The following is a 17122-nucleotide window of genomic DNA, read 5'->3' on the forward strand; positions in this document are numbered from 1 at the left end:
AACCCCATGATCTTGGGGCAGCTGACGACCCTACGCAGGGCTCGGGCCTGGGTGATTATTGTGTGCTGAGGCCTGCAGCGCCCGATGTCCGCACAGCGTGTGACACCCATCACCGTGGCATTGGGCGCCAGGTTCACACTCGGGAGGGGATTCCCCTGCGGTGCTGATGGGGCCGGGGGCAATGGGGATGTCTGGGCACAGCAGGGGCACCCGAGGGGGCCATGCCCTGGGGAAGGCCGGGGTCCTGGGTGCTGCGCCGCACAGTGGGACTGTCACGGGGCGGGGGGGGGTAGACAGTGACCCCCCGCAAACCGCCCCACGGGTGGGGCCTGCAGGGGGCGGAGCCTGAACCGCCCGGACTACATCCCCCAGTGGCCTCCGGGGTGCCTGCGCAGGGGGTGCTGGGAGCTGTAGTGCGGCGCGCGGAGCATGTCGGGAGCTGGAGTACCCGGGCACGCGCCTGCGCGCTGCGACGTGGTTATCTCCACCTTCCCTCTCCCCCTCCCGGCAGGAACGTCGCGTCGCGAGAGGCCCCGAGCAGCCGGCGGCCGGCGCTGCGGGGAGGAGCCCGGGTGAGCGGGGCCTGCGGGGCTGTGACCGCCGGGGGGGGTCTTCGCCCCGCCCCCGTGCGATGGGGGGGTGGGCTCCCCCTCCCGCAGAGCTCGGGGTGGAACCCAGGCGTCCTGGGCCCCCTCCCCCTCCCGCAGAGCTGGGATGGAACCCAGGCGTCCTGGGCCCCCTCCCCCTCCCGCAGAGCTGGGGTGGAACCCAGGCGTCCTGGGCCCCCTCCCCCTCCCGCAGAGCTCGGGATGGAACCCAGGCGTCCTGGGCCCCCGCCCCTCCCGCAGAGCTGGGATGGAACCCAGGCGTCCTGGCCCGGTCCTGGCCCTGTGCCCTCCCGTGTCTCGCGCTTGCTCCGGTTTCTTTCGTGGGGTGTTTGGTGCTGGGAGACTCGGGGGGCCCCACTGCAGCTGGTCCCTGGGGGCTGTCGGGCCCGGACCATGCGCGGGAGGGGGAGGGGAGAGCGCCCCCGGGGTCTCCGTGGCCTGTGCAGGGTCGTTGCCCCCGGGATGTCCGTTCTCCCCCGCTGGCCTGGCTATCAAATGCCCAGACCCGCTGGCTGCTGGAGTCGGGGTCTGTCCGCGGGGTCCTGCCCTGGGCCTGAGTCTCCCTTCCGTGTCCTCTGCACCTGCTTGCAGCGGCTGTAGCGGGAGTGAGGGGCAGAACTGGGGGGTCAGGGGCTGTGGGTTGGGACTGGGGGGCACTGGCAGAGCTGGGGGAACGGGAGTCAGGGCTGGAGTAGCAGGGGCTGTGGGTTGGGACTGGGGGGCACTGGCAGAGCTGGGGGAACGGGAGTCAGGGCTGGAGTAACAGGGGCTGTGGGTTGGGACTGGGGGGCACTGGCAGAGCTGGGGGAACGGGAGTCAGGGCTGGAGTAACAGGGGCTGTGGGTTGGGACTGGGGGGCACTGGCAGAGCTGGGGGAGGAGCAGGGCTGGGATATCAGGGGCTGTGGGTTGGGACTGGGGGGCACTGGCAGAGCTGGGGGAACGGGAGTCAGGGCTGGAGTAACAGGGGCTGTAGGTTGGGACTGGGGGGCACTGGCAGAGCTGGGGGAACAGGGGAGTCAGGGCTGGAGTAACGGGGGCTGTGGGTTGGGACTGGGGGGCACTGGCAGAGCTGGGGGAACAGGGGAGTCAGGGCTGGAGTAACAGGGGCTGTGGGTTGGGACTGGGGGGCACTGGCAGAGCTGGGGGAGGAGCAGGGCTGGGATATCAGGGGCTGTGGGTTGGGACTGGGGGGCACTAGCTGAGCTGTGCACATGTGGGGAGAAGCTGGGGGCAGGTTGGAGGTGTAACGGAGTCACCGGGCGATGCTCTGGAACAGCTCCCCACCAAGCCAGTCAGGACTTTGGGGAGCCTCCTCTCCCTTGGAGCAGACTTGTTCAGGGAAAGAAGTTCACACGTCTTCATCTCCTGGGTCTCTCCTTGGAGCATTCAGCATCCTCTGCCCCTCTGTGCGCTTCCCACAGCGAGCCCACCCCAGCGGGGTCCTGGGGAAGCCAGTGGGTCCTGCGCCCCCACTTTGCAGTCAGATGTGGCTCTCAGCCAGCCAGTAAAACAGAGGTTTATTCGATGACAGGAACAGGGTCTAAAACAGAGCTTGTAGATACAGCGAACTGGACCCCTCGGCCGGTCCATTCTGGGGGGCAGTGAGCCAGACCCCCCCCGTCTGCACTTCACTCCTCGTCCCCAGCCAGCTCCAGACTAACAACCTCCCCCCACCCCTCCTCTCTGCTCAGCCCCTTTCCCGGGCCAGGAGGTCACCTGATCCCTTTGTCTCCAACACCTTCAGCTGGCACCTTTGCAGGGGAGGGGCCCAGGCCGTCACTTGCTAGGAGACAGAGGGTCAGGCATTTAGGTGCACTGGCCCTTTGCTCTGCCAGATACTTAAGAACTGCCATGGGGACACTGAGGCACCAACACAGTATTCAGAGAAAACATTAAGAACATTCCTAGTTCATCACAGGAGGTGCTTGGGCAGAGTTGTGGAGGAGGTGGTACTGTACCTCTCTGCGGCTTATGATCTCGCTGGCTTTGGTTCTGTCCCTGGCTTTCATGGGTGTTATAATCTCGTCCTCTTCCTCCCGCTGGGTGCTCCCTAATCCCTGGCCAGCCCCACACGATCTACAGCGGGAGTCTCATGGGGGGCTGCAGTGTCTGTGCTTGTGCCCCTGCTCTGTGCCCTGAGGCCCGCAGCTCCAGTGCAGTGCTGTGCTCCAGAGCGAGCAGACAGTGCCTCCCCCAGTCCTCCAGCCGGCAGGCTCAACAAGGCCTCTCCTCATGCCCTGGGCAGGCTGCTGAAGGCACACAGGAGTTGTGGCTGCTCTGGGGACTTGGCCAGCATCCCTTCCCCAGGCAGCCGGGCTGTCTGGGGAGCTTCCCAGGAGAGCAGCTAGCGGCTGTTAACCCAGGGGAGCTGGTGAATTGGGGGATGACACTGGATCCACCCCTTCCCTGGAGAGCTTCTTGATTGCCAGGTTCTCATGCCAGCCTGCTAGAGATTTGCCCCTTACAGGGCATCACTGGCCTGGGGTCTGCAGAGGCATGTGCTGGACACAGGCTCTCAGCCTTCGCTCCCAGCCATGAGGTGCCCTGGCTGCAGTTGCTGTTACTATGCGTGGAGTCAGTGTGCTGCTCAGTTACAAGAGTGTCTCCCTGTTTCCGGGCAAGCCGAACTCAGGCCCTGGGTGACTGGAGCCTGGTTCTCCGAGCAGGCCCGGCTGAAGGAGCAGCCTCCTCGGCAGGACAGCCCCTCCCTGGGGCACGGCTGGTTAGGGAAGGCGGCTGGCTGCACCCCATCCCCCCCATTGGTCCCTGTGAGAGCTGCAGCCCCCCACTAAAGGCTGTTTCTGCCTCTGAAGTCCTAGAGCAGCTAAGAAAGGGCTGGGAGGTGAAGGCACCAATGCACCAGAGCAGGTTTGGCAGGTCTGGCTTGTCAAGCTGGGGCTCTCCTGGCCTAGGTCTGCCCTTGTCATTAACTGGTGAGTTCCTTTCCCCCCTTCTCCCCCGCTGGTAGGCAGACACAGTGACTTCCCCAAGGCCTCCCGGACCCAGAGCACGCTGCAGGCACAGGGCTGAGCAGCTTGGCTAGGCCAGGCCGGGGAGAGGAGGAAGAGGGCTGCTGTGTCTTTAAGAAGACGTGGTTGGCTAGGGCTAGATCCTTTGAGCTGGCTGCGTTTCCTGGATCCTGCTCAGGGTGGGGCTGAGCACCGGTAGCCCTGTGTTCCGGCACCTGTTGCACAGCTCAGCAGTGGGGCCGTGGCAGAGCACAGGGGCTGGGCCTGCTCCCTTACCCAGCCCAGCCGGCTGCTCCCCCCAGGAGGGCAGGTGGCTCCTGAGACAAAGGCCATTCCTGCTGGCTGTGGGGCAGGATCCCCTGGGCTGTCAGAGCGGCCTGGGAATCTTCGTCCTCATCTGGGGTATGTGTGATCTGACGGCTCGGAGCAGGTGACTTGGAGTCAGGGCTCCCGGGGCCCGTCCCCAGCTCTGGAAGTGGGGGGGGGCAGGGGTGACCGGGGCTCCCGGGGCCCGTCCCCAGCTCTAGAAGTTGGGGGGAGGGGTGATCAGGGCTCCCAGGGCCTGTCCCCATCTCTGGAAGTGGGGGAGGAGGGTGATCAGGGCTCCCGGGGCCCGTCCCCAGCTCTAGAAGTTGAGGGGAGGGGTGACCAGGGTTCCTGGGGCCCTTCCCCAGCTCTGGAAGGGGGGGGGTGACCAGGGCTCCTGGGGCCCATCCCCAGCTCTGGAAGTGGGGGGAGGTGACCAGGGCTCCCGGGGCCCGTCCTCAGCTCTGGAAGTGGGGGGGAGGTGACCAGGGCTCCCGGGGCCTGTCCCCAGCTCTGGAAGGTGGGGGTGACCAGGGCTCCCGGGGCCCTTCCCCAGCTCTGGAAGGGCAGGGTGACCAGGGCTTCAGGGGCCTATCCCCAGCTCTGGAAGTGGGGTGAGGGGTGACCAGGGCTCCAGGGGCCCCTCCCTGGCTCTGGAAGGGGGTGGGGAAGGGGTGACCAGAGCTCCTGGGGCCCGTCCCTGGCTGTTACAAATTTGCTTTATGCTCTTAACCAGAGAACTTGGCCTTTCTCCACACTGTTAGGCCAGGGCTTGTTCTCCCCTCCTGCCGGGCTGGCCCCCGGAGTCTGGTTCAGGGGAAGGGCTGAGCCTGCAGCTGGGTGCTTCCCACACCCCTTGGGGGGGCTCTCCTGTGCTGCTGCTGCTGCTGTTTCCCTGCTTCCTGCCCCACATCCCTGTAACTCCTGGGGCAGTGGGGCCCCCTTCCCCAGCTGTGCTGTGCCTGGGGGAGGAGCTGGGATTTCTGGGCATGGCGTGTGGAGCTCTGTGGTTGCTGGCATTCACCCTTCAGACCCTCTCGTCCAAGGCAGCATCACGGCTCGGGGCGCCAGGACGCAGCTGCCTGCCTCACTGCCAACGCGGGAGTCAGAGCTAAGCCAGCAGCTGTGGGGCCCCTCGCTCTTTGGGAGCCGATAGAGGGGCCCTTTCGGGACCCTAGAGAGAGCCAGGGGGCTGGGCCCAGCCCTCACCACAGCCCTGCTGGGCTTTGCTAAACTGCTGTGGGGCTTGTGCAGGATTGGGCCGGGGGACAGCGGCTGGTGCCTGGGCTCTGCCATGTGGTGAGCTGCGGAGGCTGCAAGGGGAGTGGGGCCTGGGGGTCTAGTCTTTCTTCTGCTTCCCTCGTCTGGTGCAGATGCCATGGGCAGGGGACGTCAGGCCCTCTCCTGCCACCCCTCCCTTCCCCGGGAACCCTGCTCTCTGTACCTGCAGTGTTGCCAGAACAGAATTGGTGACGCTGCGGCTGCTTCCTGCTGTGCCGCTGGACCCTGGGATTCGACTGCAGGGCAGTGTGTGATGGGTGTGAGGATGGCATGGTGCCAGGTATGGGTTATGGGGCTCCTAATGCCTGACCGGGATGCTGCCAGGGCTGGTCACCCCCAGCTCTTGCTCGCGATGGGTTGGCACTGGTAGCTGGCTGGGTGTGCGCCAGGTGGCGGATAAATCCGGTGGGGATGTTATGGAGTGGCTGTGACTGGGACTCAGGACTCCTGAGTTCCGGCTCTGCTGCGGGCTGGCTGTGTGCACTTCCTTGATGCAGTGGGGACTGTCTAGAGGATGGGAGAGCCGGGGATGTCTTTAGGTGGGGGATAGGATCTAAGCCTGTAACCTGAGCCAGGCAGGGGGGAGGGGGTCAGCACCTTTGCCCGGGAAGCTGGACAAAGGAAGGGGTTGGGAGTTAGTTCAGTTCCAGTTTTGGGCTGGGTGGTTGGAATTCAGGGAACCCCAAGCTGGGGACTAAGCTTCCTGAACACCCAGAAGGACTTGATTGAGGGGTCCTGGCTGTGCCTCCAGGTTCTGCTGTAACCTGCGTTCCTGTTGTCCAATAAACCTTCTGTTTTACTGGCTGGCTAAGAGTCACTGTGGGTCCCAGGAAGAGGGGTGCAGGACCGGACTCCCCCACACTCCGTGACGACTGGGGGCAGCGGCAGGATATACTGCACCCCGTGTACGGCGCTTCCTGCAGTAAGTGACTGGGGAGCAGTAAAACGAAGGGGTGGTTAACCCCTGGGAGTGTGTGCCCAGTGAGAAGGACTTTGCAGTAACAGGGTCCCCCGGGGGATTGCAGCGAGCGGTCACAGGGGTGGAGGAGTCTGCAGCTCGACCCTGCCAGAGAGATGGTGACCTCAAGAAGGGCTGGTGCACTAGGGGTCCCCCTGGAAACCGTGGGGAGCGACGAGCACCCCGGCCTGTGAGTGGCCAGCAGGAAGATGTATGCCAAGCTGCCCAAGTGCGACCTGGTGGAGCTGTGCAAGCAGAGGGGTCTGCACAGTGGGAGGCTCACCAGAGACCAACTGATTGCCCAACTGGAGGAGGGAGATCGCTTGAATGAACTGATCCCTGTGTCTGAGGGAAGCAGCCTGGCAGATGCAGCACAGGCACCAGTGTCTGTCACTGCTGGGAGTGGTCAGCCGGCAGCTAACAGCTTCCCGAGACACCCCCCCCGTAAATGCCGAGGGCACCATGATGCCCCCGGCCAGCAGGGGATCCTCCCAGCTACGCTCGGCATCTGTGGAGCGGAAGCGGCTGGAATGGGGGAGAGAGCTAAAACTGAGAGAGCTGGAGGGTCGTGAGAGACAGAGGGAACATGACTGGGAGGAGAAAGAGAGACGGCGTCATCATGAGCTGGAACTGGCGAGGCTGAGGGGCAGCGGGCACCCGGTTGTGGTGAGCGAAGGGGGGCCCAGGACTGCACGGAGCTTTGATAAGTGCATCCTGGCCCAGCGTAAGGAGGGGGAGGACATGGATGACTTCCTGGATGCCTTTGAGAGGGCCTGCGAGCTGCACCAAGTAGATCCTGCAGACAGGCTCCGGGTTCTCACCCCCTTACTGGAGCCCAAGGCCGTGGTATTGTACCGCCAGCTGGGAGAGGAGGAGAAAGGGAACTACAAACTATTCGAGCAGGCCCTGCTGCGCGAGTTTGGGCTGACTCCTGAGATGTACCGGGAGAGGTTCCGGAGTCAGGATAAAACCCCTGAGGTCTCATATCTGCAGCTAGCCGTCCGCACGGAGGGATAGGCCAGCAAGTGGGCAGATGGGCCCCAGACGAAGGGGGACGTGGTTAAACTGCTGGTACTGGAGCAACTGTATGAGCGGTGCCCATCCGACCTGAGGCTGTGGTTGAGGGACCAAAAGCCAGAGAACCCGCGACATGCAGGGCGGCTGGCTGATGAGTTTGTGAAGAACCGGTTGGGGGTGGCAAGGAGGAGTCTCAAAAAAACAGGCCCACCGCGATGCAGAGAGAGAGTCATCCTGGGACCTCCCAAAGGGGGAATAGGGAGAACCCCCTCCCAAGGGGAACGCCCAGCGTCAGGGACAACTGACCACTTTGAGGGGACCAACGGGACATGAGCTGCTATCAGTGTGGCCAGAGGGGCCACATATGGTCCCAGTGCCCCAGGCTCAAGGACAGACTGAGCAGACCTACCCCACACCGGGTTAACTTGGTAGAGACCCAGCCAGATGAGGGGCAGCATTTGCAGGAGAGGGGGGCTGACCACGTACCACCTGTGAAGGAGGGAGGAGGGCCCCACGTCAGCTCCTCTGGGGGGCTGGATGCTCTAGGCTCCGAGTTTTTGGTTTACCAGGTGGGCGCAGGGCTGCACCTCCGGAAAGAGTGCATTGTTTCCATGGAGGTAGATGGGAGGGAGGTCAGTGGGTACTGGGACACGGGCGCAGAGGTGACGCTGGCCCAGCCTGAGGTGGTGGCCTCAGATTGGATGGTGCCCGACACCTACCTGACCCTGATGGGCGTGGGCGGGACCCCATTCAAGGTGCCCGTGGGGAGGGTACACCTGAAGTGGGGGGGCCAAGGAGGGCCCCAAGGTTGTGGGGGTACACCCACATTTTCTCACGAAGGTGTTAATGGGGGGAGACCTCAAGGACTGGACAAGCAACGCCCGGGCTGCCCTTGTTATGACTCGTAGTCAGAGTCAGCGCAGGGCACTGCGCCCCCACAGCGGGGAAGGGACTCTGCCCGAGGTGCAGGACCCTAACCTGGTGGGGAGGGAATGCCCAGGGACACAGCTCAGAGAGGCTGTGGCCTCAGACCCAGCCAGCGAGAGAGAGCATGTCCCCATCCCTGTCCCAGCTGCTGAGTTCCAGGCTGAGTTGCAGAAAGTTCCCTCTTTGCAGAAGCCCAGGGTCCGGGCTGACCTCAGTGCGGTACAGACCATGAGGAGAGGTTGCAAGGAGAGGTTCCTGTGGGAGAAGGGGTTCCTGTACTGAGAATGGGCTCCCCCCAGGGAAGTAGAGGCATGGGGGATCAGGAGGCAGCTGGTGGTTCCCCAGACATTTTGCCACAAGTTACTGTACCTGGCCCATGACATCCCTCTCGCAGGGCACCAGGGAATCCGGCGCACCAGGCAGAGGCTGCTACAGAACTTTTGCTGGCCTGGGGTCTTTACCCATGTCCGACAGTACTGCCAATCCTGTGACCCCTGCCAGAGGGCGGGGAAGGCCCGGGACAAGGGGAAAGCGGCTTTGAGGCCTTTACCCATCATAGAAGAACCTTTCCAGAAGGTGGCCATGGGCATAGTGGGACCTCTCAGCAGGGCGACCCGGTCGGGGAAGAAATACATTCTGTTGGTGGTAGATTTCGCCACTCGCTACCCTGAGGCGGTGGCCTTGTCCTCTGTCGAAGTAGACACTGTGGCAGATGCGCTGCTGACCATTTTCAGCCGGGTGAGGTTCCCCAAGGAAGTCTTAACGGACCAGGGGTCCAACTTCATGTCGACCCTCCTCTGGTGCTTGTGGACAAATGTGGGGTCTGGCACAACTGGGCCTCAGCATATCACCCCCAGTCCAACGGGCTGGTGGAAAGGTTCAACGGGATGCTGAAGATGATGCTAAAAACATTTATGAACCAGCACCCGCAGGACTGGGACAAGTACTTACCTCACCTGCTGTTCACGTACAGGGAGGTACCCCAGGAATCTACGGGTTTTCGCCTTTCGAACTGTTATATGGAAGGCGGGTAAGGGGGCCCCTAGACCTGATGAGGGACGAATGGGAGGGGAAGGCCACTCCCGATGGAGAGTTGGTGGTGGAGTATGTCCTGACCTTCCAGGAAAGACTTGCCGAGCTCATGGGCCTGGCCAGGGAGAATCTGGCCCGAGCCCAGAGGAAGCAGGTCTGGTATGACCGCACGGCGCGGGCCTGCGCCTTCGCCACCGAGGATCAGGTGACGGTTCTCATCCCTGTGAGGAAAAGCAAACTCTAGGCTGCCTGGGAAAGGCCCTTCAAGGTTATCAAGCAACTAAATGAGGTAAACTATGTGGTGGAGCTGTCTAACCGGGCACATCACCGTCATGTGTACCATGTGAATATGATGAAGCCATACTATGACAGGGGGAATGTGGTGTTGGCCATGTGTGGACATTGGGAAGAGCAGGGAGATGACCCTTTCGTGGATCTATTCCCTGGGACAAAAGCGGGTTCCCCTCAGAGGGAATTCCCCTCTCTGATCAGCTGACCCTGGCCCAGCAAGCTGAGATCAGAGAGGTGCTGCATCTGTACCGACAGCTGTTTTCCAACCAGCCTGGACGCACTAATTTGACTGTCCACCGGGTGGAGACCGGGTCACATCCCCCTATAAGATGCTCCCCTTTTCGGGTCACTGGTAAAACTGCCCAGGACCTCGAAAGAGAGGTCAGGGACATGCTGGCTTTGGGGGTGATCCAGCTGTCTTCCAGCCCTTGGGCCTCACCAGTGGTGCTGGTCCCCAAAAGGGATGGGTCGATCTGGTTCTGTGTGGACTATTGAAAGCTCAGTGCCATCACCGTATCTGATGCCTACCCCATGCCCAGGCCTGACGAGCTCCTAGACAAGCTGGGAGGTGCTCGGTACCTCACCACCATGGATCTTACCAAGGGCTACTGGCAAGTGCCGCTGGACGCAGAGGCCAGGCTGAAATTGGCCTTTATCACCCCTTTGGGGCTCTATGAGTTTCTGACCCTGCCCTTTGGCCTCAAGGGAGAGCTGGCCACCTTCCAGCGCCTGGTGGATCAGCTACTGAGGGGGATGGAGAGTTTTGCCGTGGCGTATATTGACAACATCTGCGTCTTTAGCTGGACCTGGGAGGTCCATGTGTCCCAGGTTAAACAAGTGCTGGACCGACTCCAAGAGGCTGGGTTAACCGTAAAGGCTGAGAAGTGCAAGGTGGGGATGGCTGAAGTATCTTACCTGGGCCATCGGGTGGGGAGCGGCTGCCTGAAGCCGGAACCAGCCAAGGTGGAGGTGATCAGAGACTGGCCCACCCCCCAAACCAAAAAGCAGGTCCAGGCCTTTATTGGGATGGCGGGGTACTATCGAAGGTTCGTGCCCCACTTTAGCGCCATAGCCGCCCTCATCACTGAGCTGTGCAAGAAGGGGAAGCCACATAAGGTGGTGTGGACCGAGCAGTGCCAGCAGGCTCTCTGGGCGCTGAAGGAGGCTCTGGTCAGTGGCCCAGTTCTGGCAAACCCAGACTTTGACAAGCCCTTTATGGTGTCCACTGATGCCTCAGACACGGGACTAGGGGCGGTGTTAATGCAGGAGGATGAAAAGGGGGAGAGACACCCCATCGTGTACCTGAGTAAGAAGTTGCTACCCCGGGAGCAGAACTATGCACCCATCGAGAAGGAATGCCTGGCCATGGTGTGGGCCCTTAAGAAGCTGGAGCCATATCTCTTTGGGCGACACTTCACCATGTACACCGACCACTCTCCCCTGACCTGGCTGCACCAGATGAAAGGAGCCAACGCCAAGCTCCTGAGGTGGAGCCTGCTCCTGCAGGACTATGACATGGACGTGGTCCATGTGAAGGGAAGTGCCAACCTGAGAGCGGACGAGTTGTCCCGGAGAGGGGGCCCTGAACTTCCCCAGGTCACTGGGCAGAGTGACCCCGCTCAGTTCAGTCTCGAAGGGGGGAGAGATGTGATGGAGTAGGGACTGTCTGTGTCGGGGATGGGAGAGCCGGGGATGTCTTTAGGTGAGGGACAGGATCTGTAACCTGAGCCAGATGGGGGGAGGGGCGTCAGCACCTTTGCCTGGGAAGCTGGACAAAGGGAGGGGGAGGGACAGCTCAGTGGTTTGAGCACTGGCCTGCTAAACCCACGGTTGTGAGTTCAGTCCTTGAGGGGGCCACTTAGGGATCTGGGGCAAAAATTGGTCCTGCTAGTGAAGGCAGAGGACTGGACTCAATGACCTTTCAAGGTCCCTTCCAGTTCTAGGAGACTGGTATATCTCCAGTTATTACCTTAGTTCAGTTTCAGTTTTGGGCTGGGTGGTTGGAATTCAGGGAATCCCAAGCTGGGGACTAAGCTTCCTGAACCCCTAGAAGGACTTGATTGAGGGGTCCTGGTTGTGCCTCCAGGCTCTGCTGTAACCTGCATTCCTGTTGTCCAATAAACTTCCTGTTTTACTGGCTGGCTGAGAGTGACTGTGAGTGCCAGGAAGAGGGGTGCAGGACCAGACTCCCCCACACTCCGTGACAGCTTCACTGGCCATCTCCCCGTCATGGGCCGTGGTGCACTGGGGATCTCGCCTCTCCGGGGGTCATGCTTTCCTGCAGAGCTCCTGGGCTTGGTGTTTACAATCCGCAGGGCAGTGCCCATGGCCACGGAGGCCATGCCTGTTTAAGTTGGGGGGGATCCCTTGGCAGGGGCACTGAGAGCCTGGTAGGGCCCTGGCCGTCCCGCTCAGAGGCGCAGGGTCGATTCTTCTTTGTTCCGGATGCTCCCGTGCTTTCCATCCCTCCCAGCCTGAGGAAGGGAGCTGCTGGGCAGGGTGTGGGGGGGTGGATGCTCGTTCCCAGCCAGTCTTGGCCCCGCCTCCCCCTCAGCGAGCTACAGGAATTCCCCAGATGGGGCACCCCATCTTCTGGGCCCTCTTGGGGGCTTCCCACTTACCTGTTGGTTGAACCCAGATCTGCCTGCAGAGAAGGGCGCACCAGCGGCTCCCATTGTCCTGAGGCTGTGATGAGCGCGTGCCGGGGGCAGGGATGTCAGCAGACAGGCCCACCCCCTGGGTGCTGTCGGTGACAGGGCGGAGCCTGGGGTCTTGCTAGCTACCCTGGGACAGGAGCACAGCCCCACCCAAGGGCTTGCTGCGAGAGCCCAGCTCTGGCCTTGTCTCACCCTGTCGCTTCTCTTGTTCAGTGCCAGGTTCTGCTGTCCCCCAGGCTGATGCCCGTCCCGCCCAGCCAGCGCCTGGAATGGAGTGAGTCTATGACCCCCCTCCGGATCAGCGTCGGTGGCCTTCCTGTCCTAGCTTCCATGACTAAGGCTGCTGACCCCCGCTTCCGACTGCGCTGGAAGGCCATCCTGGTGTCCTCGCTCAGCGTCGCCTTGGTGCTGCTCCTGGTCTGCTTTCACCGCTCGGCCACGGGGAGGCCGGCCCCAGCCAACGCCCACAACTGGCGGCTCAGCCTGCTGCCCGGGGACAGGTACAATGACACCTACCCGCTGTCCCCGCCCCAGAGGAACTCAGAAGGGGTGCGCTACAGGATTGGGGTCATTGCCGACCTGGACACTGGCTCCAAGGGCCCACAGGAGCACACCTGGTTCAGTTACCTGAAGAAGGGCTACCTGACCCTGTCAGCCAGCGGGGACAGAGTGACAGTGGAGTGGGACCGGGCCGACAATCTGCTGGAGTCGCATTTGGCCGAAAAGGGGAGAGGCATGGAGCTCTCGGAGCTGGTCGTCTTCAACGGGAAGCTGTATGCAGTGGACGACCGGACGGGAGTGGTCTACCTGATCGAGGGTACCACGGTGGTGCCCTGGGTGATCTTATCGGATGGGGATGGCACCGTGGGTAAAGGTAAGCTCTGCCTCTCCCCTCATCTTCCCTGTCGCAGCCCTGATCCAGGGCAGACTGCAGCCAGAGCAAAGCTGTAGGGTGACCAGTAGCCCATCCCATCCCTTCATGCCCTGCTCAGCATCTGGATCATGGCCATGGGAATCCCCCCAAGGAGCGGCTGGGAGAGGCCTTCCTGACTGCTGGGGAACCGACCCTGCTGCCCCAGTCTGCCTCTGCTTGAGGCCCTGTCCTCTGTGGGTGCATCCCCCCCTTCCCCCTCACTGCAGGGCTGAGGCCCCCTGTACAGGCTAACACTGGGGCTTTCTGCCTAGGCTTTAAAGCAGAGTGGCTGGCGGTGAAGGACGAACACCTGTACGTGGGCGGCCTGGGGAAGGAGTGGACCACGACCACTGGAGAGGTGATGAATGAGAACCCCGAGTGGGTGAAGGTGGTCGGCTCCAAGGGGAACGTGGGCCATGAGAACTGGATTTCCAACTACAAGGCCCTGAGGGCAGCGGCTGGCATCAGCCCCCCAGGTAAGAGTGGGGGCTCGCCTGCCAGCTGCCTGCAGCCCTGGGCAGTCCCATCTGCGCTTGCAGAGAGGACCTGGAAGGAATTCCTGATTCTGTACCCTCCAGGCTGCGAGCGGGCAATGCAAGTGCTAAAGGAACTGGAGGTTTGAACCTCCCCTTCTCCCCCCCCCCCCACGGGGAGCGGATGTGGGTGGGGCTGGGTGCCAGGGGATGGGCTTCTCCTGCCCATTGTGCTGTGACCAGTCTTGTGCCCGCAGTGGTGCAGAGCCGTGTCCAGCAGGGTGCCGTTCCTGGGCGCGCTGGCAGTCTGTACCCCACGGAACTGTTGAAGGTAGGGCTGTGGTGTGTGCTGCCCTCTGTGTTAGGGGGGCTGGAAGCAGGAATCTGCTCCTCGGGGGCAGGCAACTTCAGCCTGGCTGGCCTCCCACTCTGTCCAGATTTGCTGGCTGCCAGCTCTGCACCATCCATGCAGCATAGCAGAAATCCCAGCGAGGAGGGGGTCTGCTGGCACCCACTCCCCTGCCCCAGGAGAGGTGGGCGTGGCCCAGGGTATTTGTCACATCCAGATAGCAGTGGCAGCTCCTGGCTCCCAGCCCTGTGCTCTGCCTGCCCAGGAGTCACTCTCACTCAGCCCTGCCCTCCCCAGGTTACCTGATCCACGAGTCCGCCGCCTGGAGCGAGACGCTGCAGCGCTGGTTCTTCCTGCCGCGCCGAGCTAGCCAGGAGCGCTACGATGAGAAGGCCGACGAGCACCGGGGCACCAACCTGCTGCTGCGGGCCACGCAGGACTTCGGCGACATCGCTGTCAGCCACGTGGGGGCTGCGGTCCCGACCCACGGCTTCTCATCCTTCAAATTCATCCCCGACACTGATGACCAGCTCATCGTGGCCCTGAAATCAGAGGAGGACAATGGCAAGATCGCCACCTACATCATGGCCTTCACGCTGGACGGGCGCTTCCTGCTGCCGGAGACCAGGATCGGGGCTGTGAAATACGAAGGAATTGAGTTTATTTAACAAGGACTCTGTCCTGGTGGGGATGCCCCAGGGTTGGGCGCGCGGGGGTGCGCCGCTCCTGAGCTGGGCAGGGCAGCTGGCCTGGATCCCCGTGGGAGGTAGCTCCAGGGCTGGTTCCCAGGCTTCTGCAGTTACCATGTTGGTGAGTTGCTGCAGCGCATGCGGCTTGAATGTCTGGGCCCTGGCACCTGGTGGTGAAAGGCCATCACTGCTCCTCTGCAGGGCTGCAAGCCCTTGTCCTGCACCCCATGGCCCTTCCCAGGCTGCCCTGCAGACCACTGGGTGCTGACAGAGGAGGTCTCCAGGGGCCTTAGCGAAGCTGTGAGGCAGTGGCTCAGAGAGTGTTTCCTTCCTGCCCAGCCAGGGCAATGGAATTGCTCAGCATCTCTGAGACTGGCCTGTGATTTCCCCTCCCACAGGCAGGGCCCTGCACTGCAGCCTGGTGCTCCCGCTGCTGCATTACCCTGGAGTTTCCCCTCCGCACAAAGAGCCTTTGCGGTGCACAGCAGAGTTGGAGCAGCTCATGCCAACAGGGCCGTGCCCAGTAGGTTGGTGTGTAGCAACCAGCCCCCAGGTGCTGCTCCTTTGCCTGTGTGGCTGGAGCAGCCGGAGTGGATGCGCAGGGCCTGGCTGGGTTACAAGGGAGCCATGCTACAGCCCAGGCCGTTTAACAGATTAAATTAACCAAAGTGAAACTCCCCCAAACTCCGTGCTAGGGTTTCACTCTGCTCTGTGCCACAGGGCCTCCTGCTGGGAACCGCCATGCTGGAGAAGTGGGGATCTCTGCTGGGGAGTCCAGTTCCTTCCCTTACAGCCAGTGGCCAGGCATCCCCTCTGAATCCGCCTGCCCAGCCTGGCCATTGTTCCCGGCTTACCTGGCATCTCCCTCCCCGCTGGCTGAGGCAGGCACCAAGCTCGGCGGGTTAGGGCTCCGACTTGCAGCTCTCCAGGGGATGGGAGCAGGCCAGCACCTGGCCCTGCCCTTGGCCTGCTGCCACTCTCATCTCCCTGCTTCTTTGCCCTGGGAAGGGGCTGGGACAGTGGCCTGGTCCTCCTGACACAAGCTGCTTCCCGCCCATGCCTTCCCTCTGGCCCAAGGGGCCGTCGCTAGGTACTCCAGCCTTGCAGGGCCTGTGCAAAGGCCCTTTTCTCTTCAGATTTCTTTGGGGTCCTGGCCTCTATTGTGCCCCTGGGGAGGGCCTAGCCCCACTCTCTGCCTGGGTAGGGTAGAGAAATGGCTAAGTGTCTCTGAATGGAGCCTTGTCCCTGCATCTGCCCCACAGGTCAGGAGTCCCTCTGCCCTGGCCCCTTATGCCTGTGGCAGGGGTCCCTCACCAAGGCCTGCCTGCGCTGCACACACACAGAACAGGCCAAGTCAGGCAGGAATCTACACAAGCTCTGTCCCAGGCCCCTGCCTGGTCTGTGCTCTGCTGGCTGACAGATGCAGCATTTGCACCTGGTTAGTGACTTAGATGTGCTGCTTGGCTGCTGCATCCGTCTAATAAACCAGACTGTTCTGGGGTGAGCGTGTCGCCCTCCAGCTCTGTGTTCAGAGTGTCCTCCAGCGCTGGATAGGGGGGGCAGTGAACGGGACATCCCAACCACCAGGGCATGCAGCTTTCCAGCCAGCAGTGCAATGCGACCTGGCCCCTGGAACGCCTGGCAGAATGGGATTGGCCTCTTCCTGAGTCCTCCCCTGTCCTGGTGAGGCCCTGGCTGGGCGGCAGGTGGGCCGATGTTGCTTTATGAATCGGTCCTGGCAGTATTGCTGGAATGGGCTCGCTGGCATGTCTCCAGCAGGGTTCCTTCACCTGGACAGCAGGTCCGTTCTGTAGGCAGGCTTCCCCTGGCTGGAGCCCCGATAGCCTGTTCTGGGGGCTAGGGCCTGGCGAGCCCCTTCACACACCTCAGGGGTACAGTGCAGGGAAAGGGGAACCTTTCAGCCCAGCACACACAGGGTTCCCACTGGCACCAGGTGAGCGTCCCACACCCCTGTGAGCAGTCCCAGAGACAGGCAGGGTGACACTCGGTCAGGAGACCTAGCAGCAGCTGTGGGTGCTCTGTCCTGGGGGCGGGAGAGCTGCTGCCCCTTCCCTTATCTTGTCCTGTGCCCAGGGTTGCTCAGGTCCTGACTGGGGGGGGTGGGGAAAGCGCCTGTCCTGTTCTAGCAGACACTGGCTTCCCTTCCGTGTGGCAGGCTGGGCTGACCTGACTCAGGCCTTGGCTCTGTTCCCTGGGGAGGGCCACAGAGGCTCTAGGTCATAGTAGTCAATTATTTTTTGTCAAGGTCCAGATGTGGGAGAGACTTCTCGCGCCACACTAGCGCTAACAAGGGAATAAACAGAGTTTTGCCATCCGTTCAAAAGCCTCAGGTGGTCCAGCTGTGGCCTGTGCTCTGCCTGTTGACTGCTCCTGCTCTAGGTCCTGGAGCTTCTCTCCTCTCCGTGGGGCTCTACTGCAGGGGTGGTGGGCCGGCCCTCTGCTCTCCTGAGGCCCCATTCCCAGCAAGCTTGGGGCAGGACAGATGGTCGAGTCCCTGCCTTGGGGCACCAGTGGGGGCTGGTTTGACAGTGGGGTGCCAGCTCTGAACCCAGAGCGGGTTCCCGGGGGTCTCTGGGGCTGACATCCTGCAGTGCTGGAAAACCAGCTTGCGTCAGTAGGTGGCAGCATC

At 62.3% G+C, this 17122-nt stretch overlaps 1 protein-coding gene across 3 annotated transcripts; it reads left to right on the forward strand.

Annotated features, from left to right (window-relative positions):
- Positions 1–557: 557 nt before the first annotated feature.
- On the forward strand, positions 558–16818 carry CANT1 (calcium activated nucleotidase 1). Of its 3 annotated transcripts, none has more exons than XM_050919985.1 (4): positions 558–572; positions 12262–12922; positions 13234–13437; positions 14081–16818. In XM_050919985.1, exons 2-4 carry the CDS (start codon positions 12289–12291, stop codon positions 14449–14451), a joined length of 1209 nt encoding a protein of 402 aa, XP_050775942.1. In that variant the 5' UTR covers positions 558–572; positions 12262–12288; the 3' UTR covers positions 14452–16818. The 3 variants fall into 3 exon arrangements, with proteins under 3 accessions (XP_050775942.1, XP_050775941.1, XP_050775943.1); XM_050919984.1 differs by lacking the exon at positions 558–572 and adding an exon at positions 4568–5446; XM_050919986.1 differs by lacking the exon at positions 558–572 and adding an exon at positions 6081–6088.
- The last annotated feature ends 304 nt before the right edge of the window (positions 16819–17122 follow it).

Source organism: Gopherus flavomarginatus, chromosome 12 (assembly GCF_025201925.1).
Source record: "Gopherus flavomarginatus isolate rGopFla2 chromosome 12, rGopFla2.mat.asm, whole genome shotgun sequence".
Taxonomy (NCBI): domain Eukaryota; kingdom Metazoa; phylum Chordata; order Testudines; family Testudinidae; genus Gopherus; species Gopherus flavomarginatus.